The sequence below is a fragment of the Chiloscyllium plagiosum genome, unplaced genomic scaffold, assembly GCF_037043375.1.
Source record: "Chiloscyllium plagiosum isolate Xiang-an unplaced genomic scaffold, Cpla_swu_hap1 HiC_scaffold_14, whole genome shotgun sequence".
Classification (NCBI taxonomy): domain Eukaryota; kingdom Metazoa; phylum Chordata; class Chondrichthyes; order Orectolobiformes; family Hemiscylliidae; genus Chiloscyllium; species Chiloscyllium plagiosum.
The window spans coordinates 24,586,685-24,609,464 of NW_028270152.1; the positions used below are offsets into that span (position 1 = coordinate 24,586,685).

The 22,780-nt window shown below is 41.8% G+C and overlaps 1 protein-coding gene across 3 annotated transcripts in view; it reads left to right on the forward strand.

The window, feature by feature from the left end:
• Positions 1-2,899: 2,899 nt before the first annotated feature.
• Positions 2,900-22,780, forward strand: part of nek4 (NIMA-related kinase 4) — a 51,824-nt gene continuing 31,943 nt past the window's right edge. For 2 of the 3 annotated variants that reach the window (XM_087994183.1, XM_087994184.1), the window contains exons 1-2: positions 2,901-3,079; positions 19,722-19,988. In XM_087994183.1, the coding sequence (XP_087850309.1) occupies positions 2,993-3,079; positions 19,722-19,988 (354 nt within the window). In that variant the 5' untranslated portion in view covers positions 2,901-2,992. Of the gene's footprint in view, positions 3,080-19,721; positions 19,989-22,780 lie in introns of all 3 variants that reach the window. The other variant, XM_087994185.1, reaches the window with a different exon arrangement.

A 22,780-nucleotide genomic window follows, 5' to 3' on the forward strand; every position in this document is an offset into this window, starting at 1 on the left:
ACCGGACTGTCAGGAGCATCTAAGATTTCCCACATACACCGGGCTGGCAATATATGGAACTGAGATCCCCTGCCATACCTTTAACTAAAAAACTCGTACACTAAAATAAGTCAAGTAGAAAATTAATTAACATTTCTTTTTTAAAGAATCTAGAATCTTTCCTTGGTGCGGTCTTAAAGACCTTCCCATTACCTATCATCTGCTTTTCACTGATGCACTTTCACCAGCCTTTTCAAATTCTGGCAGGATTCCTGTTGGATTTCAGCAACTGGCCTGACTGAGCTTGATCTGGGCCACATCACTCAGGTTTTTGTGGGGAAGGTTTGCTGCCATCATTCACCCTCAGTTTGCTCTGCTCCACTCAAACTGGTGCATGTTTTTTTTGCAAAAGTATACTTTATTTATGAATTATCCACAAGTACATTAAAAAGCAATTCACATTGGACATTATAGAAGATTAATGAAAAATGATATTTCTTAGTTCAGCGCTTTACATTCTTAGATACACAATCCAAATGCAAAATGAGAAGATTTACTAAATCTGGCTAGATTAACTTCAGCTGTGCTTGGAAGACCATCAACTTGATGAAAGATGCTCTATGGTGTGCCTGAAACATGTTGGTAGTCCAGTGTAAGGAGGTGACATCAACCGATTATTGCAGAGAGCCATAGTCCAAAATCCAGGACTCATTGCTGACGGACACACCAAAGTTTGGGGCTACTGCTACCAAGGTGCATTGTAGATAGGTCACCATCAGGGAATTTTCTATCATAAAGTACATTTTTTGGCCTCTGCTAGAACACATATATCTTGATCTGCAACCCAAGGAACAGCCTGTAGAGCACAGCAGGCCAGAGGACAGAGTGCAGTGCCATAGAGAGTCCAGGCGTGCATAAAAGATTTGATGAGAATTGCCCTTCTCATCATCAGCCAAGTTACATCTTAGTGCTTGTTAGAAAGTTCTAGCCATTGGCGTTCTCGCAAATGAACATGGAACTGTCCAACAGGATCAATTTCTTACTTTCCCAGCAGGGTCTCAAGGACATTACATGCTGATCACTGCCTGGTGGAATTTTTGTTAGAATTAGAATCCCTTCAGCCCAACAAATCCACACCAACTCTCCAAAGAGTAACCCACTCTTACCTAATGCACCTAACCTACACATCCCTGAACACTTTGGGTAATTTGGCATGGTCAATTCACCTAAGCTACATATCTTTGGATTGTGGGAGGAAACCAGAGCACCCAATGGAAACCCATGTAGACACGGAAAATGTGCAAACTCCACACAGACAGTTGCCCGATGCTGTGATTCTGTTCGCCGAGCTGGAAGTTTTTGTTGCAAACGTTTCGTCCCCTGCCCGAGGCAGGAATTGAACCCGGGTCACTGGCACTGTGAGGCAGCAGTGCTAAGCACTGAGCACTGTGCCACCCTGTGGTTTTATGGTCAAAGGTGTTCAAACTTTTCCATAAGGGTCATGTGGCACAGTACTTCCTAGCTACTTGGAGCATTCCATAACAATATGGCCAGACACTCACAACACTAGGGTCAGGTGGAACCTCAATACGTAGTGACATAGTTGGTTGCGTACCAAGACTCTACGTTTACAAAATAAACTGATGCTGTACACGGTGGTGGCCATCAGGATGAGGCTCTGGTGCTGCTTTAACTGACTTCTCTTTGAGTCTGAGTGGACTGTCGGACTCATCCTTCTCTCAGTCTGCTTCACAGAGATCTTAAACTGTTGCATACTTCTCCCAGTTCCAGTGGTCAATTGCTGCTCTCTGGTTGGCCACCTGGTGGCGCCATGGGCTGTGATTTCTGCAGTTCCCAGTTCGGCCACTTGGTGGCAGCAGGGACTGTTATTCGCTGTCATTCCGACGTCGGCCACTTGTTTTGCACCGGGTCGGCGATCTGCTGCTGTTCCCGGATCAGCCAATTGGGGACGCCAGGAGCCGTGATCTGCTGTAGTTCCCAGATTGGCCACCTAGTGGCGCCAGGGGCCACGACCACTGTAGTTCTTGGATTGGCCATTTAGTGGCGCCAGAGGCTGCGATCTGCCGTACTTCCCAGATTGCGGGTGAATTTGTACTTGCAGAGTTACAGTATACTTTGCTCAAAAACTGCATGAATTCATGTAAGACACTGTTAACTCACTTTTTAGATTAAATTAAGTCTAAACATTATTATTTCTAAACTTATTATCTGGCTAACACCAATTGTTACAGTTAACCTGAGAATGTAACTTTTAAAAAAAAGTTTTGTGATTTACATATGAAAGAAGTGAAATTGTCATGGTATTGGAACAGATGAAAGACTCAACAAACAATCAAGGTATTTTTCAATGTATAATTTCAGTCACATCACACTGTAAACTTTTGCTATAAATTATGTGTCCACAACCACCTGATGAAGGAGTGGCGCTCCGAAAGCTAGTGCTTCCAATTAAACCTGTTGGACTAACCTGGTGTTGTGTGATTTTTAACTTTGTACACCCCAGTCCAACACCGGCATCTCCAAATCAGATCTAGATTGGCCACTTCGTGGCGCCAGGGTCCACGACCGTTGTAGTTCCCATGTCGGCCACTTTGTGGCGTCAGAGGCCGCGATCCGCTGTAGTTCCCAGGTCGGCCACTTTGTGGCGTCAGAGGCCGCGATCCGCTGTAGTTCCCAGGTCGGCCACTTTGTGGCGTCAGAGGCAGCGATTCGCTGTAGTTCCCAGGTCGGCCACTTCGTGGCGTCAGAGGCCGCGTTCCGCTGTAGTTCCCAGGTCGGCCACTTTGTGGCGTCAGAGGCCGCGATCCGCTGTAGTTCCCAGGTCGGCCACATGGCGGTGCTTCTTCCTTGTTTCCCCCTCCCCTCCCCTCCCCTCACTCGGTGCCGGTTGCCTGGTGATGGGGAAGCGGTGCTGGGCCTGCGGAAGGCGCTGCTCCAGGACATTGCCAGGAATTCGAGGCTTCCCGCAGTCCCCGAGCGGCACGGAGCAGCCATGGAGCGGTACCTGGCCATCAGGATTGTGGGCAAAGGCAGCTACGGGGAGGTGCAGCTGGTCAGGCACGGCAGCGAAGGGAAACAGGTACCGGGGCTGGAGGGGGGCGAGAGGGATCCCGGGGCCGGGCCGGGCCGGGGAGAGACCCCGGGCCCCGGGGGGAGGGGGAGGGGGAGACCGCGGGGAGAGGGGGAGGCCCCGGGGGGGAGGGAGAGACCCCGGGGGGGAGGGAGAGACCCCGGGGGGGAGGGAGAGACCCCGGGGGGAGGGAGGCCCCGAGGGGGAGGCCCCGGGGGGAGGGAGAGATCCCGGGGGGAGGGAGAGACCCCGGGGGGAGGGAGAGAGGGAGGCCCCGGGGGGAGGGAGAGACCCCGGGCGGAGGGAGATGGCTCCTTATCCCAAAATCACTGTCTGTGAATATTGAAGAGCATTTTGCTAAATAAGGTTTTTATGTGGACGCACGTTAAAGTGAAATGTCGATTTGCTTTGTTAGTGAGTTGTAATGTTGAGTGTTTATCTTACATTGTGAAATAATATTTGGTTGTCTGGTGGGGTTTATCAAACTTTGCCCAGTTCGATGAAGTTTGAAATATAAAAGACTTGTCTGTAGCACCGGACATTTGAAGTTGGGGGAAGCAGGGTAGTCAGGGATTAATTTCATTTAATTTCTTGCAGAATGGGAGTGGGCAAGGAACCTAATCTCCATTCTAAAAAATAGTATAAACAAAATGCCAAACAGTGGTAATTTTGGTTACATTTCAGTTTCAGATCCACTCCATCTCTTTCTTAATATGATCCTTAATCTGGATTCTGGTTCCAAGGTCATTTCCGATTTACTGTAAGGAGGGCTAGAGTGGGGGGTGGAAACAAAAGTGGTTTTCTTCTAACATGCTAAATGCTTGCTAAAACAGTTGTAAAGCTACATTTGTAGTAATTGATATTCTTAGATGGAGTGACTTGGGTGAACTTTGGGGACAGTATCAGACCAGGGTAAATAACAACAGCTGTGGATCCAGTACTGATCCCTGCGGAACGCCACTGGCCACAGGCCTCCAGTCCAAAAACCAACCCACTATCACCACCTTCTCTGTCTCCTACCATCAAGCCAATTTCGTATCCATTTGGCCAGCTCTTGAATCCCATGTGATCTAACTTTGCTTAGCAGTATGCCATGCAGAGCTGTGTCAAAGGCTTTGCTAAAATCAATGTAAACAATGTCTACCACTCTACCTTAATCTGTTCTCTTGGTCATGTCTTCAAAAAGCTCAAATCAAGTTTGTGGGACACGATTTCCCACAGACAAAGCCATGCTTACTATCTGAAATCAGTCCTTGTCTCTCCAAAAGCATATAAATCCTGTCTCTCAGAATCCCCTCCAACAAGTTACCTACCACCTACACCAGACTCACCGGTCTGTCATTCATTGGCTTTTCTTTGCAATCATTCTTAAATAAAGGTATATTATTAGCTACCCTTCAGTCTTCTGACACCTTAGTCATGGCTATAGCTGATATAAATATCTCTGTTAGGGGCCCTGCAATTTCTTCCTTAGCTTCCTATAATTTCCTAGGATACATTTAATCAGGACCTGGGGATTTATCTACCTTTGTGTTTTAAGACCTCCAGCACTACCTCTTCTGTAATGGTGACAGTTTTCAAGATATCACTAGTTATTTCCCCAAATTCCACCAGCTTCCATGTCGTATATCCCCTTTATGCCCTAACTCCCCTTACACTCCTCAAAGAATTTGCTTGATCCCAGTTGTCTACACTTGACATATGACTTCTTTCTTTCTTGACCATAGCCTCAGTATCTCTAGTCATCCATTGTTCTCTACTCTTACCAGTCTTGCCCTTCATTCTAATGGGAGTATACTGTCTCTGAACTCTTGCTTATCTCACTTTCGGAAGTCTCCCATTGCCAACTGTCCCTTCACCTGCAATAGTCTGTCCCAATCAACTTTTGAATGTTTCTGTCTACTAATGTAATTTAAGGACCACCCCAAAGGGAAAGACAGGTAATTAGTTTTAACACCACATCTGAAAGATGGGATCTTTAACAATACAGGACACCCTCTCAGTGTTGCAAAGCAATGCAACATTTAAATTGTATGCTCCAGGGGACCTTGATTCACTTAAACCTTCTGACTCTGAAGGCAGAATGGTATCACTGAACTTTTCTACTACTACTAGCCTTCCATATTTATTGAAGGTATTATACGTTTTCAAATTGATGGATGAAAAAGTATTTACACACTTCAATTAACTCAGCACCTGCACCACCATCAAAGAGCCATCGGACCTCAGGTGAGATGTATGATTAAACAGAGAATTCAATGGTACTGTGAATTACACTACTGTGCCATTTACTATACTTTCCAGAAATAGCATTTCACCGCCTCCCCATTGATCTGCATTAAATGTCATGATATTGCTGTATTTGTGCGTTGGATACAAACTTAACCAATGACATACCAATTTAGGACATAAGTACCCCACTAATGATGTGTTAGTAGTTGCAGTCAATCATTTGGCATTGAAAAAAAACATTACAAGTATGGAGGCCCATTCTTGCAAGTTTTGAACTTTTTGGGTAAAAAATGTAAATTTTTAACTCCGTTTACTGCGAAAGGAAGTGAAAATATCTTTCTTTCTTGGTCTTCAGTTCTCTTTTGCTGTGATTTGACAATGAATTCTTCTTTTTGTCTTTCCTGTTTTTATTTCTCAACCATAAATCATATTGGTTAAGGAGATGCATTGTTATTCTATCAGGTCTTCAATGTCTTGTTTCACTCTGCTTTGTAGGCCAACGCTTCTTAAACTGAAGGAGAGAGATTGTTATGTTAAATTCTGTGCTATGACAAAATCTGGGCCATTGTGTTTTTGAAAGTTTGGAAATGTTACATTGCATTTGCAGACATTAAATATACTATACAATTCTACTATACTAGAAGTACAGTATACTACTTCTGTTTGGTGTCGCGACAGTTTGTTGAGTAATAGTAACATTACCAGCAATGTCTCTTCAAACACACAGTGTGCTGTTCATATGGGGTTGTTTGACATATATTGAAAATTACTCCATACCTCTAGGGTAGTACCAATTTAGGATTAGTCATTAAAGAGAGTAACATTCTAGGGAATGTACACATGCATTGAACATCAGTTTGTATTCAAACTTGTGGGAATAATTCATTTTAATTGTTTGTTTTGATGCTTATCTTTTGTGTAAATTGACCATTGTTCTTTTCATAGCCAATAGAGTAGCTTTATGATAGCTTTGAACAATCGTACTTTAATACAATAACAATATTTGCTCTAAACTGGAGCAGATTTTGCTGCTGCCTTAAATACAGTAAATGCCATTTGTTCATCCGTTATGTGAGAGAACAGTGCTCAATTGTTAAGTGTTTTTTTTTATCTGCTTTAGGCGTAATTGACCAAAAGCATGGATAAATAAATCAAAGCTGGGTCATTGCATGATGAAGGGGAACATTTATGCAGATTGTTTATTTATAAAACTAGCAGAAGTGTTTGCAATGAAACAGCCAAGTATTAAAAGAAAGATCGCCACAGTCTTGAAGACTGGTATCAATGAATCAAATCAAATTCCAGCACTTTAACTTGCATGCTCCTACATGATTCAACTACAGTGCAACACGATTGAGAATCGTTGAATGGAATTACTTAAAACACTATTAAGTAAACTGTTTTAAGGGAGAAGGGAAAATAACAGAATTAGAAATTCCTGTGCACTGCCAGGAATTGAGTTAGCAAATCATAGTGTATTCCAAGTGCATGAAGTGCTGATATGCCTTTGTGTCCCACTATTGTTGGTCCAGTTCCATTGAACAAAGTGGATAAGTTAGTTTTAGTGGGATGTAATTGTCAGTCTCTGTGTGGTAAATGTCTTCCCTCTATCATACAAAGGTATGCAGTACACTTGCATCCAATTAGAATGTCATACTTGTAGAATTACACAACTGGTATGAAACTATCAATGCTCAAGTAATGTTTTAAGAAGTTGCAGCTTACCTTAATGTTCAGTGTTTTAGAACAATGTTGAAAGTAACAGCAAACCTCAAATGTCAGATTTCTACCACGACCCAAGACAACAGACCACATTCATCACAGGTTCGTTCAAGATCGTTCATTTGCAACAATTAAGAATGGGCTATTGAAATATGCTCCTAAACCGGTTACAGTATTGTATAATTTACACTTATAAAACATCGTACATCTTCTGATTTGCTGCACTTTTAACTTTTCATTTCTGTGGCTACTTCGTATGATAGAAAGCTTTTAGAGGAGTAACAGAGACACAATTATAGAGTATAACATAGAACACACAGACCAAAGCAGGCCTAACAGGTTGGTGCAGGTATTCAGACTCCACTTGAACCTCCTGCTGTCTGACGGTAGCAAAGAAATATGATAACTGTTCATTTGTATTCAGAGCATTGGACTGGTAAATATCTACATTGATATTTTATTTATTCCTTGTGGTATTTATTACTTAATGTAGTTTTGAGAAAAATTTGATTTTATACAACTGAAAGCATTGTGTACATACTGAGTATGAGATTAGCTGAAGACCTTTCATTAGAACTTAATAAATAGCACAAAAACAATTTCATTAAGTGCAGCATGTTCAATGATTTATGGAGTTGATTTCAAAGCAAGTTGAATCAGGAAATTTATCTTACTTTTTGTTCCGTAATTGTCCATCCACACCTTTATTCAGATGAATGTGAGTTCTCTATATTATTAGTCATGTGATGAGAAACAATGGAATAATTCATAGAATGATAGATCATACCATGCAGAAGAGGCCCTTATGCCCATTGAGTCTATACCAGCAAAACTATACAAAATCTACATTTTCAAGCACTTGGCCCAAAGTCTTAAATATTATGACATTTCAAGTGTTCATGCAAGTACTTTTTAAAAGTTGTGAGGTTATCTACCTTTGCTACTCTCCCAAGTAGCACATTCCAGACTCCAACCACACTCTGGGTGAAAACATTTTTCCTCAACTCTCCTCTAAACATGTTGCCTTTCACCTTAAAAGTGTGGCTTCCGGTTATTGACCTTTTCAGGTAAGGGGGGGCAGCTGCTCTTTATCCACCCTGTTGATGTCCCTCATAATCTTATACAGCACAATCAGGTCCCCACTCAACCTTCTGTGCTCTAAAGAAACCAAATTGAGCTTATCCAGCTCCTCTTCATAGCTGAAGTATGCCATCCCAGGCAACATCCTGGTGAATCTCCTTTGCACCCCGCCCAGTGCACATCCTTCCTATCATGTAATGACCAGAACTACATGCCGCACTCCATTAGTTGCCTAAACAAAGTTGTATACTGCTCTAACATACCTTCCTTCCTGTTATAATCTGTGCCTTGACTGAAAAAGGCAAGTGTCCCATATGCTGCCTTAAGTACTTTTATTATACTGCCCTGCCACTTCCTGGGGTTTGTGGACCAGTAGCCCAAGATCCCTCTGTTCCTCTGAGCTTCCTAGTGTCCTACTCCTTTTATAATGAGATAGTGAACCAGGTTTTCCAATCCAGATAGATAACATATTTCCAATCATGAGTGCAAAGAAAAATACACATTTTCCTTCATAGGAGTTATCATGTGAGCATCTGGATCAGAAATCTTCCCAGCTGAAGCAGTTTAGTGTATTGTGTTCCAGGATTTAAAGGTCTTGAATCGTGTCAAGTCGAAATGGGATAGTTGAGAGTCAGATAAAGTCAGATCCAGTGAGGGCAGGGGTAAGGCATGGCCGGGTATCAAAGTGGGTGGTATCAATGGTGGCTTCAGGGGCCAATTTAATAGCTGTCCTCAAGTTAGTTAAATTATAACCTGCTGTAACTGCACCATGACCTGGGTACAGCAGTTGCTGAAAGTAAGCATGCAGGCACAGCAAATGATGAAGACGATACATGGTATGTTGGCCTTCAAAATGAGAGGATTCTAGTGCAGGAGCAAAGGTAGAATCATAGAGATCTGTATCACAGAAAAAGACCCGTTCAGTGCATTACATCTGTGCCAGTCAAAAACAACCACCTAACTATTCTAATCTTGCTCCCAATTGTACAGGGACTTGATGAGATCTCACCTGGAGTCAAGAGTGTGCTGCTGGAAAAGCACAGCAAGTCAGACAGCATCTGAGGAGCAGGAGAATCGATGTTTCGGACATAACCCCTTCAGGAATGAAACAATTATTCTCCTGCTCCTCGGATGCTGCCTGACCTGCTGTACTTTTCCAGCACCACATTCTCGATTCTGGTCTCCAACATCTGCAGTCCTTACTTTCTCTAGAGATCTCACCTGGAGTATTGTGTGCTGATTTGGTCGCCTTATCTGAGGAACGATGTTTAGGTTATCAAGGGGGAGCAATGATGATTTACCAGGCTAATTCCTGAAATGCCAACACTGACATGTAAAGGGGGAGTTAGGACTGTATTCATTGGAGTTTTGCAGAATGAGGGGGATCTCATAGAAACTAAAGTTGCAACACAACTAGACAGGATGAACACAAGAATGATGTTTCCAGTGACCGGGGAGTCAAGAACCTGCAGTCATGGTATCTGGATAGGCCATTTAGGACTGAATTGAGGAGAAATTTCTTTATCCAGAGAGTGGTGAAACCTGTGGAGTTCTCTGCCACAGAAAGTGGTTGAAGCTACAATAATGAGTGCTTTCAAGGAATTAGATAGTAACTTTAAAGTCTAAACGGATCACAGGGTATGGGGAGAAGGCAGTGCAGGAGTACTGAGTTGGATGATCAGCTGTGATCATATTGAACAGTGGAGCTGGTTCATAGAACTCAATGGCCTATCCTTCTCCTGTTTTCTTTATTTCTATCAGCTATTGAAAAGCTGCTGGGTTGGCCTAATTTTCAAATACTCCTGACTCGGTGATGGGTGTCCAAAAGTGCTGATTGATAGGCCAGTGGGTTTGCAAAGGATTCTGATGCTTAAAGCTGTTCGTGGACGTTGGTTTGTTCAAATCGCAGAAGTGTACAGTACAGAGTGTACAGTAGAAGGCCTTGGCTGAGCAAGTCTGCATAAATTTAAACAACAACTTGTTCTGCTTTCTAGCACTTGGCTTTGAATATTCTGACATTTGAAGCACTCATTCCTGTACTTTTTCCAAGGTTGAGAGTTTTTCGGCCTAACTACCCTCCCAAGCAATATATTCTTGATTCCTAACAACTCCTGGGTGATTTTTTTCCCTCTCAAATCCCCTCTAAACCTTCTGCCTTTCAACTTAAAATGATGCTCTTTTGTTATTGACCATTCAAACTAAGAGCTGCTTTCTATCCTCTTTGTCCATGCTGTTTATAACCTTTCATTCCTGAATCAGATCCACTCAGTCTTATCTACTCTCAAGAAAACAACCCAAGCTTTTCCAGCCTCTGTTTGTAGTTAAACTGCTTGGCAACATTCCGCTGAATCTCCTCTGACCCCTTCCAGTAAAATCGCATCCTTCCTATAGTGCAGTGACTAGAACTGCACACAATAGTCCAGATGTGGCCTAACCAAAGTTTTGTAGAACTCCAATATAACCTTCCTGCTCTTATAATCTCTTTCATGACTGATAATTAATTGTGCCTTTTTAACTTACCTTATTAACCTGCCCTGCAGCCTTTGAGCACCTCAAAATCCCTCTATTCCGCTGAAGGCATTGAGTACTCCCTTAGCTTGTTGCATCTTCCAAAATCCATCGCCTTGCATTTATCACAGTTAAATTCCATCTGACACTAATCTCCCCATCTGACCAATCCATTTAAATCCTCCTCTAACCTTTTTCCTCTTTATCAGCTATCTGGCTCAACTTTGTCATCTGCAAACTTATTCATTGCTCCCCTCCCCCATTTCTTAAAAAAAAATTAATCATATCATATAGAAAACAAACAACAAGGGGATGGAAAGAACTGGGGCTGCTGTAAATCGGAAACAAAAACAGAAGTTGGTGGAAAAGCTCAGCAGGTCTGGCAGCATCTGTGAAGAGAAATTAGAGTTAATGTCTCAAGTCTGGTGCTCCTTCCTTAGTTCTGACAACAAGGGACCGAGCACTAATCCTTGTGATCTGCCACTAGACACTGGACTCCAGTCACACAAACAGCCTTCCAACACTACCCTGTGTGTCCTACCACTAAGTCAATCTTATTCTTTTAATTGATCTTGCAACCAGAAATACGCTTTGGATTTTATTTTCTCCTAGCAAAGAGAGCAGTGGCCTACAGGAGACAGGTCTACAGCAGCAGGTGAAAATAATTCATTCATACCTCAGAATACCACAGCTTAATGTTCCAGGGTACTGATACTACAAGAAGGATAGAAAGGGGAGAAAGGGAAGAGGGGGAGTGGTGCTTTTGATTAGGGATAACATTATGGCTGTACTTAGGGAGGATATTCCTGGGAGTATGTCCAGGAAAGTTATTTGGGTGGAACTGAGAAATAAGAAAGAGCTGATCACCTTATTGGGATTGTACTACAGACCCTCCAATCGTCAGCAGGAAATTGAAAAGCAAGTTTGTAAAGAGATCTCAATTGTTTGTAAGAATAACAGGGTGGTTATGGTAGGGAATTTTAACTTTCTAACCATAGACTGGGACTGCCATAGTATTAAGGGCTTGGATGGAGAGGAATTTAAGGGTGTACAAGAAACTTTTCTGATTCAGTATGTGGGTGTACCTATAGAAGAGGAGCAAAACTTGACCTACACTTGGGAAATAAAGTAGGGCAGGTGACTGAGTGTCAGTGGGGGGACCAATTTGGGGTCAGTGACCATATTTCAATTAGTTTCAAAATGATGGAAAAGGATAGACTGGATCTAACGGTTAAAGTTCTAAATTGAAGGAAGCCCAATTTTGATGGTATTAGGCAAGAACTTTGAAAAGTTAATTAGGGGCAGATGTTACCAGCTAAAAGGATGGCTAGGAAGTGGGAAGTCTTCAAAAATGAGATAACAAGAATCTAGGGACAGTATATTACTGTTAGGATAAAAGGCAAGGCTGGTAGGTGTAAGGAATGCTAGATGACCAGAGAAATTGAGGTTTCGGTCAAGAAAAAGAAGGAAGTGTATGCCAGGTATAGACAGCAGGGATCGAGTGAATCCCTACAAGAGTACAAAGGCAGTAGAAGTACACTCAAGAGGGAAATCACGAGGGCAAAAAGGGGATATGAAAGAGCTTTTGTAAATAGGGTTAAGAAGATTCTACAAATACATTAAGGACAAAAGGCCAACTAGGGAGAGAATAGGACCACTTAACGATCAGCAAGGCTGCCTCTATTTGGAACTGCAGGAAGTTGGGGAGATAATAAATGAGTATTTTGCAAGAGCGTTTAGTGTGGAGAAGGGTGTGGAAGCTAGAAAACTTGGGGAAATAGATGGTGACATGTTGAGGAGGAGGTGCTAGGGGTCTCAAAATGCATAATGGTAAATAAATCCCTGGGACCTGATCAAAGTAACCTAGAACTTTGTGGGAAGCTAGGGAAACAATTGTTAGGCTCCTTGTTGAGATATTTGTAATTCGATAGCCACAGGTAAGGTGCCAGAAGACTCCAGGTCAGCTAATGTGGTATCACTATTTAAGAAAGGTGTGAAGGAAAAGCCAGGGCACTATAGACCTGTGAACCTGACATCAGTGGTGGGCAAGTTGTTAGAGGGGATCCTGAGGTAAAGGATTTACGTGCATTTGGAAGACTGATCAGTGATAGTCAACATGGCTTTGTGTGTGGAAAATTGTGTCTCACTAATGATTGAGCTTTTTGAAGAAGTAATGAAGACAATTGATGAAGGCAGAGCATTAGACGTGATCTATATGGACTTCAGTAAGGCGTTCAATAAGGTTCTGCATAGTAGACTAGTTAGCAGGGTTAGATCACATGGAATACTGGTGAACTAGCCATTTGGATATAGAGCTACTTTGAAGATAGGAGACAACGTGGTGATGGAGGGTTGCATTTCAAACTGGAGGCCTATGACCAGCGGCGTGTCACAAAGATCGGCACTGGGTCCACTGTTTATTGTCGTTTACGTAAATGATTTAGCTGAACATAGGAGGTGTGTAGTAAGTTTTTAGATGTCATCAAAATTGGTGGTGTAGTGAACAGCCAAGAAGCTTATCTCAGAGTACAGCGGGACTTTGATCAGATGGGCAGGTGGGCTGTGGAATGACAGATGAAGTTTAATTTAGATAAATCTGAGATGCTTCACTTTGAAAAGGCAAATCAGGGCAGGACTAATGCACTTAATGATAAGGTCCTGAGGGGTGTTCCTGAACAAAGAGACCTTGGAGTGCAAGTTCATACTTCCTTGAGACTGGAGTCGAATATAGACAGGATAATGAAGGTGGCCTTTATTGGTCAGTGCATTGAGTATAGGAGTTGGGAGGTCATGTTGTGGTTGTACAGGACATTGCACAGATTAGGCCACTTTTGGAATACTGCATTGAATTCTGGTCTCTCTGCTACAGGAAACATGTTGTGAAACATGAAAGGGTTCAGAAAAGATTTACAAGGATGTTTCCAGGGTTGGAAAGTTTGAGCTATTAGAGAGAGGCTGATGGGCTTGAGCTATTTTCCCCGAGAGCATCGGAGGCTAAGGGGTGACCTTATAGAAGTTTATGTAATCATGAGGGGCATGGTTAGTGTGAATCACCAAGGTTTTTTCTCCAGGGTAGGGGAGTCCAAAGCTAGAGGGCATAGCTTAAGATGAAAGGGGAAAGATGTGAAAGGGATCTGAGGGGTAACTTTTTCATACAGAGCGTGGTGTGTGTATGGAATGAACTGTCAGAGAAAGTGGTGGAGGCTAGTACAATTACAACATTTAAAAGGCATCAGGGAGAATAGGAAGAGTTTAGAGGGATATGGACCAAATGCTGGCAAATGGAACGAGATTACTTTCTGATCAGCATGGTCAAGTTGAACCGAAGGGTCTGGTCTATGCTGTACGACTCTGTGACTCTGGGACTATGCTGGTAAGTGGAGATTGAACTTGTGTATTTTTGCTGACTAACTGATTAGTAAACTGGAGGCTTCTTTGCAATTTTATATGGCTTCCATATTAGAGCTTCAACCATCTAAAAAGATGGCAGCGGTCTGAGTCATATCCTCTGGCAAGGTGGACCTTTACCCCGCCTCGTTGACCACCCCAGGAGAAAAAATTTCTAATATACACTTACTGAACATCTGGAGCTGCTAAAATTGTGGTGTGACAGCTTTAAGACTAGAAAGAAAACAAATAAAGGAAAGGGGTCGAAAGGAGTGCAGCAGGCAGGGCACTCCCCTACTGCATCAGGGGTGCCTGCAGCCAGTGCTCAAACCCCTGGGGCAGCAGCAGTTACTCTCAGAGTTTGCCAAACTCCGAGAGATGATTGAAGCAGCAGTGGAACCTCGATCTGCCACGCTGAAAAAGCATGAGCAGGAAATTCAACTGTTGGACCGCAGAATAGAGGCAGTGGAGGAGAGGACCGCGACAGAAGGTTTTGGGAGGAAAGATCCAAACGCTGGAAGACCAGGTTTGAGTCCTTTGGGAGCAAGACCTGGAAAATAAAAATAGAAGAAAAAACTTATGGTCGTGGGTCTTCTGGAAAGCGAGGAAGGTGAAGACCTCGTTGGTTTCCCTGGAGAAGTGGTTCCTGAAGTTCCTGAGGCTGGAGTTGGAATTGGGCCTGTTGAGTGTGGAGCGGGCCCACACTATTAATCGGCTTATAGATCCCGAGGTTGACAGGGTGCCAAGGGGCCCGACAGGTACGACTGCGCAATCTGAGCAGTTGGTGGACATGTGTGAGGAGTTGGGATTAACAAATGTGTGGAGGCATTTCCACCCATGGAAGAGACTTTACGTTCTATTTCAACTCTCATAAGTGCCATACATGAGTTGACATGATTTTTATGCCATTGGATTGTTTGGACAGGACATTGGAACGCAAAGTTGGGAATATAGCTCTCGGTCCATGCGCCAGTCTATTTAGATGTTAAAATCAAGGGTTGTGGAATGGATGCACGGCACTGGCGCTTGGACACATTCCTTTTAAGAGATAGCAAATTCATTGAGCACATCACAAGAGAGCTCAGGGTCTTCTGGGATATCAACTTTGGTACAATAATCCGGAAATACTTTGGGAGGCCCCAGGCATATTTACGAGGCCTGGTGATTTTGTTTTCAACGACCAGAAGAAGGCAGAGGTAGGTGCAACAATGGATACTGAAGACCCGGCTGCAGATGGCTGAGGAAGTATATTATAATAGGCCCTCTTTGGTCAAGCTGCAGCGGGTCACGGCCCTCCGGGCTGCTCTTGACTCATTGTACACACAGGTGGCAAAAAAGAGGTCTCCTTTGCTAAACAAAGACTGTTTGAATTTGGAGATAAGCCAGATAGATATCAGGCATATCTTGCTAGAAAGAAAAATGCTTCCTAATCCATTGTGTCTGTTGGCGAGAAGGCTGGCGCAGTTACCCATGAGTTGAAGAAGATCAATTTTAGATTTAGGGAATACTTTGCAGATTTATGCTGGTCGGAGGGCATCAAAGATGGTGCAGCGAGAATGCAGTCCTTTTTTGAGAAACTGGATCTCTGAGTATAAACATGGAACAAGTCTCCCTGTTAAACGTACCTATGATGATACAAGAGGTGTAGGAAGCAATAAAGCATCTCCAGGGTGGCAAAGCACCTGGGCCAGATGGATTCCCAAGTGAATTCTATAAGGAATTCATAGATGTGTTGGTGGACCCACTCTGGGGATGTATAGGTATTCATATACACAGGATTGTCTTCTGGCCTCTCTTAAGGGGCTAAGTTCAAAAGAGGGTCTCCATGGTGTCCCAAGTGTAAAATTAGTAAAGGCGCTCTCACACACTGCTACTGGTCACGTTGTAAGATCCAGAAATACTGGATTGCGAGAGTAAGGGAGATGAAGGACATCCTGGGGATTGAACTTAAAGTGGATTCGGTATTTCTTCTTCTGGGGTTGCCAAATTTGCCCCCTCTGAGGGAACATGGGAAGAGATTGTGTAACATTCTTACCCATTATGCGGGTAAGAGGAAGAGCATTTTAATGAATTGATGTTGGAAAAACCAGCAGTTCTTATGGGGTGGCGCAGGTTGGTGATGGATCATCTTCCCCCAAGACTATCTCATAAATATGGTGCACCACAAAATGGAGCAGTTTTACAAGACATGACGGCCCTTTCTAAATTATATTGATGCAGACTTATCAGCAATATTAATTAAGGCCATAGTATAGCTGTAGGAATCTGGGTGCCCGTAGGGCCCTGGGAGAAAATAATACAGGTACAATGACTGGTGCTCCCAGGAATGGGAGCCTCAGTGGAGGTGTGGTGAGTGCAGTACAATAAAGCAGTGTGATTCAATTTAATTTAAGTTCATTTGAATTCATTTTAATTTAGTTTTTATTTAATTTGTTTGTAGTTTAGTTTAAGTTAAGTGGATATATTTGTTCTGGTAAAATAGTAGGTAGTTCATTATTAATAGTATCGTGATATGACATTGTACTGCCTCTATCTTTCTGTATTTTGGTATTACTCTTGTTTGTATATAGATGTTCTGTAAAGATTTTTAAAAGTTTCTAACAAAATAATGACAATATCTTGGTACATTTGGGATAGGAACATAGAACAAGAATAGGCCATTTAGCCCCTGAAGTCTGTACCACCATTTAAAGAGTTTATGGGTATCTGTCTCAGACTTAAATTAGCAATTTAATATTCACTGCTCTTTAGCAGTCCTAGCATCTAGTATCCTTTGTGTGTAGAAGAACTTCTTAACATCTTTCCTGTATGGTCTGGCCCTAATTCTCAGACTGTGCCCCTTAATTCTAGAACTCCCAACTTGTCGATATAGTTTATCAACCCCATCTTTTCTTGTTAATGTCTTGAAGACTTCGATCAGGTCACACTTTCAACTTCTAAATTGTAGAGAAAACAAGATCTAATTTGTATAAGCTCCTCATAACTTATCCAGTGAAATCCAGGTATCATTCTTGTAAACCTATGTGTACTGTCTCCAAAGCCAATATATCCTCCTCAAGGTATGGTGACTGATATGCTTTCAGTGTTACAAGAGAGATCTCACCAGGGTTTTATACCAACTGCAGCATAGCTCCTGTATTCTTGTACTCCAGTCCTCTAGTTACGAAGACCAGCATTCCATTAGCTTTCTTTGTCATTTTCTGCACCTGTTTGTGATATTCTAAAGATCTATACACCTGAACTCCCTAAGTCTCTTAGGATATCCACTATATTTAACTTCATACCGTCTAGAAATTATCTGATTTAACCTTTCCCAGTCCAGAATGAATAGCCTCATGCTTATTTCATCATGTTGCTATCATATTTCAATTTCATAGAAAGCTAACACTAACTATTAGAGTGTCTCGTTGTTATGAATAACTTGAATTGATGGACAATATTGGTAACATTAGCAGCATTTTAAATCTGTTTAGCCTATTTTCATTTTATTTTTTCATCTAATTTTCACCATGGAGACTAAAACAAACAAAAGCCTCTTTACTAGGAGCATGTTTATCAGCACTGTTGAAAGAAGTCTGTTCACACTTCTTCAGTCGCCTGTCATATGGTTAGAAAGTGAAGAATTGTGCTGTAGATTATTTGATAGTATATTTTGATTGCACGTACACAATGTCTTATATAAACTGTTTGTATTGTACAGTAATTCAAAGGACACAGCAGAGAGATGTGGAAGGCCCTTGTCTTTCTAAATTACATAGGTCCATATCATGGATTATCAGGTACTGCAAATGAAGTACAGAATAAAATTCTGTTTCTCATGTTTTTAATTCAAATCAGTCTTAATGTTTCAATTTAGTAGATTAGGTGCCAAGGACAGATCAAGCTGAACAATTCAGGACAGGTAAATATGAAGTACAGGGTGGCAAGGTGGCTCAGTGGTTAGCACTGCTGCCTCACGGCACCAGGGTCCCAGGTTCGATTCCAGCCTTGGATGATTGTCTGTGTGGAGTTTGCACATTCTCCCTGTGTCTGCGTGGGTTTTCTCCGGGTACTCCAGTTTCCTCCCATATTCTAAAGATGTGCAGGTCAGGTGAATTGGCCATGCTAAATTGTCCATAGTTGTTAGGTGCATTAGTCAGAGCGGGGTGGGTTATTCTTCGGAAGGTCGGTGTGGACTTGTTGGGCCGAAGGGCCTGTTTCCACACTATAGGAAATCTCATCTAATCAAAGTAACTTTAGGCTTCAAGGGCTGGATTGGGTCACAGGTTGCAATATGTTCTCTTTGAATATAAAGGACTTCTTTTTTCAAACCCTTTAATTCCACAGCAGTGTGCTATGAAGAACCAGCATTTGAAACATTTGGAAAGCATCTCATGGTGTATATTTAGAAAAGTTTTTAAAATTATTTTGAATTTAACTTGATAGCTTTCGTTATATGCGTATATTGATCTGTCGTCCCAATCCCTCCCTCAGTCGAAGCAAAACGCTCAGAGAATCAGTATGACTTTAGCTCCTTCATCTTTATTCCAGGCCCTGGAAGGAGAGAGAACAATCACCCATGTGCGCAGAGACATGAGTTCACTGTTTTCTCTGGAACAACAGTTTCTTAATGAACTATACAGTCATTTTACAGGAAGGAGCATCCAGATAAGACAACGTACATATTGATTGGGTGACCGTTATGATCAGTGAACATCAACAGTAAAGATTAATCCATCTGCTGTTACACAATGCATGTTCTTAACCTTAACTGGCTTTACATAATGAATACTTTTCACCTTGTTAAACCGACCTTAGATACTGACTGCTTCCTATATTTTAAATGGCTCTACATAATGAATGCTTTTCCATCTTGTTAACCCATTACCCTTGCCTCCAGCACCTCATTGTTAACTGCAAGTCATGCTCAGCTGAACCTCGTTTCACAAAACTCAAAACTTAACTCTTTCCCGACACACATTCTCAGATCTTTCCTGACAAAGGACTTTTGCCCGAAATGTCGATTTTCCTGCTCCTTTAATGCTGCCTGACCTGCTGTGCTTTTGCAGCACCACGCTCTCGACTCTAATCTCTGGTATCTGCAGTCCTCACTTTTGTTCTCAGATCTGTCTGTCCACCTTGAAAAATTCAATTAGTCTTTATTAGCACCTGATTGCTCTGAGGATATAAAGATCCACACTGTTGCCACAGTGGTCATTGTGTGATCAAAATGGATCTTAGGAGCAGGAATTTGTTGGTATATTTTCTTCTGATAGTAGCACTTATTTATTTCTTGCTATTTCTTGCTCTATAATTGCTTTGATGTCATCTCATCGACTTCTGTTAACCTGTTGAGATCCATGAAGATCCAGCTCAGAGGGCAGAACGCTGATTTGTCTTTGCTTTTCATTTTTCTTTGACCTCCTATTTACTATCGATATCCCAGTACAAATAAAGAACCAAGTCCTCTCTCCCTGTTAGGGAAGGTTCCAACCTTCAGGCTCTCTGGGAACTGAGTAGTCCAAGGCCAGCTCAAAACCTTGCCATCAATTCTGTAGGAGATCCACAAGTAGCTGTGTTTATGATGGCGCCTCCGCTTTCCAAATCATTGCAACTTTAATCTTCACTTAAGTCCCTCAAATAAAAAAAATGCTACAAATAAATGTGTAATCCATTTTAGGAAACTAATATTGTATTTCTAATTAATAGCTATATTTACAGTTGAATTTTATTGAATTTTCAGTATGTTGTAAAGAAGTTGAATCTAAGAAATGTTTCCAGTCGTGAGCGCAAGGCAGCAGAACAAGAAGCCCAGCTTTTATCCGAATTGCGACATCCCAACATTGTTACTTACAGAGAGTCATGGGAAGGAGATGATGGACTTCTATACATTGTGATGGGTTACTGTGAAGGTGGAGATTTGTACCACAAGCTGAAGGAACAGAAGGGCAAATTGCTTCCAGAAAGCCAGATCGTGGAGTGGTTTGTCCAGATTGCTATGGCTTTACAGGTAAAATTCTATATTGGAATAAAGAAATAAAGCAAGTTGAGAACATAAAAATAAAATGCTGCACTGCCGTAGGCATTTGCATTTTAATACCTTAGTGTTGGCCAAGACACAATCTCTGTGAAAATTGAAATGATGAATTATTCATTCAGCAGCTGTCCCAGAGCACATTGAAAGAGTCATAGAATCATAGAGATGTACAGCATGGAAACAGACCAACTGTACTGTCTCCCAAAACATTATGGGTTTGTGAATAAGTCAGTCAGTGAGAATGCAAATCAACCATTCAAATAACTTAAGATAATTGTAAATATGAAAACATCCAATTGTTATGGACCAGGCCAGACCCCCTCAAAACATTTCAAGGAAGTATCCTAGACTCTAATTTTGTTAGTTGTTTTAAGCAAGTGTAAAGTGGATATTCCAGGAATGATGCAGCTGGCCAGTTTAAACTTAATTTTAAACAAAACAGAATTTATTTACAAGATTACCAAATGAAACACAAACAAGAGAGAACAGAATATAGAATAACTTTACCTAACCGAAAACCCAACAGATTACCCCAACTTAATTGTGCTGTTTCAAATACTTGCAACAACTCTCAAACGCTACTTGGCAAAAAAGGAAAAATCAAACACAGGGTCTCAGAGAAGATAGATGAGAGAGAGAGAGCGCGAGACAGCAGAGAGATTAGCATGGAACACCTTCTTCCATGAATCTGTTTCTTTGACCAGCAGCCTGAAAACTGACTGCTTACTGTGAACAGCCAGATTGCTGAAAACCCAAACCCAAAGCCTTTTTCCTGAGGTAGTATATAATCAAATTGTCCTAAACCCCATCAAAACTAAACACCCCAGAATCTGTGTCTTCACTACCGCTCTGAAAATAACCAAGGACAACATAACCTTAATAAAGGAGCAGCATTGTCACACCTCCCCCCCAACTTAAAAGATTATCAATATCCAAGATGGCTTCATTTTAGAACCCCTTAATATTACACTGTTAGTACACTCCAATACCCATATACAGTACAGATTGTAAAAATGCAAACATGCACTACTACATTCTGTTTCAGTCCGTTTTCTCTGCCACTGAACGCCTCAGTTTCTCATCCAAGTCGCGACGATGTGTCAGTAATCACGTTTCCCATCTTGCCACATACACAGTTTTCAAATTGAATGATGGAAATAACAAGCTCCACCTAAACCATTTGGAATTTTTGTCCTTCAATTTCTCCACTGACTTCACTGGGTTATGATCAGAGCAAATGATCGTCTCAGGTACGTTCCTGGTAACACAAACATTAAAATGTTGTAACACCAATTCCAAGCTCAAAGTCTACTCTTCAACTATCGAATATGATGAAGAGCTTATGCTGATCTGCAGTCCTCACTTTCTCCCTGTCGGATATTTCTGCTGATGGATGTTCAGTTTCCTGGAGAAATGCCCAATAAGTCTTTCTGTTTTCTTGTCAACTTGCTGTAAGAGCACAGCACCGACACCCACATCACTCATATCGATAGCCACCTTGAATGGCTTTGTGTAATTAGGTGTGGCTAACACTGGGGGAGTGGTTAACACAGCTTTCAGGCTGTCAAATGCCTTTTGACAGTCCGCTATCCACTGAAACCTCTTGCCTTCCTTTAGCAATTCAGTAAGTGGAGCAGCCACATTGCTAAGATTGGGTACAAATTTTTGATAAAATCCACTCAATCTCCGGAATCGTAATACTGCTCTTATTGTCGATGGCATGGGTAACCTGCCAATTACTTTTGTTTTTGCATTCCATAGGGCCGTTTGTCCATGTCCCATAACTTGCCCTAGGAAGGTGACTTGGGCTTTGGCAAATTACTTTTAGCCAAGTTTATCACCAAGCCTGCCTTCCGAAGTCATTTGAACAATTCCGATAAATGTTGCAAATCTTTCTTCCATGTGTGACTAAACAATCACCAGGTCATCTATACGTATCATACAATTGGGTAATCCGGAAATGACCTTATTTGTTAGTCTTTGAAATGTGGCTGGGGCATTTTTTGTATGAAACGGCATGGCTTTAAACTCATACAGTTCATTTGGCATTACGAAAGCCGAAATTGACTTTGCTCTTTCGGACAAAGATACCTGCCGCTATCCTCTGAGCAAGTCCAACTTAGAAATATGTTGCTTGTTTCACCTTTTCAACAGAGTCTTCTAAACGTGGAATTGGATATGCATCAGTCTTTGTAACTGCATTCACTTTGCGATAGTCCACACATAATTGTTGGGTACCATCTGGTTTTGGCTCCATTACTATTGGCGAGCTCCACTTACTGTAACTCACTTCAATTATGGTGTTTTGGAGCATGCATTCAATCTTCTTTTGAACCTGTGCCAATGTTCAAGGGTTATGCCTAGAAGTATGTTGTTTAATCAGAACAGCATCTCCTATATCTACATCATGCATAATTAGGTTCCTACTTCCCAGCTGATTTCCACATATCTTCCCATACGAAAGTAATAACTCTTTCAGGTCATTTTGATTTTCCTCTGAAAGGTAACTCAATAATTTATTCCAATTTTTGACAACTTCCTCATTGTCCAGTTTAATTTGAGGAATGTCCAATTCAGAATCCTCTGAACTTAGTTCTTCGCTTAGTGTTGTAACCAATAACAGTCTCCTTTTACTTTCCTTCCCCATCAAAATACTTTTTGAGCATATTCATGTGACACACTGAGATTTCTTTCTGTCTGAAGTCCTTATCAAATATTTCACCTCATTCAATTTCCTTTCGACTTGACAAGGTCCACTAAACCTT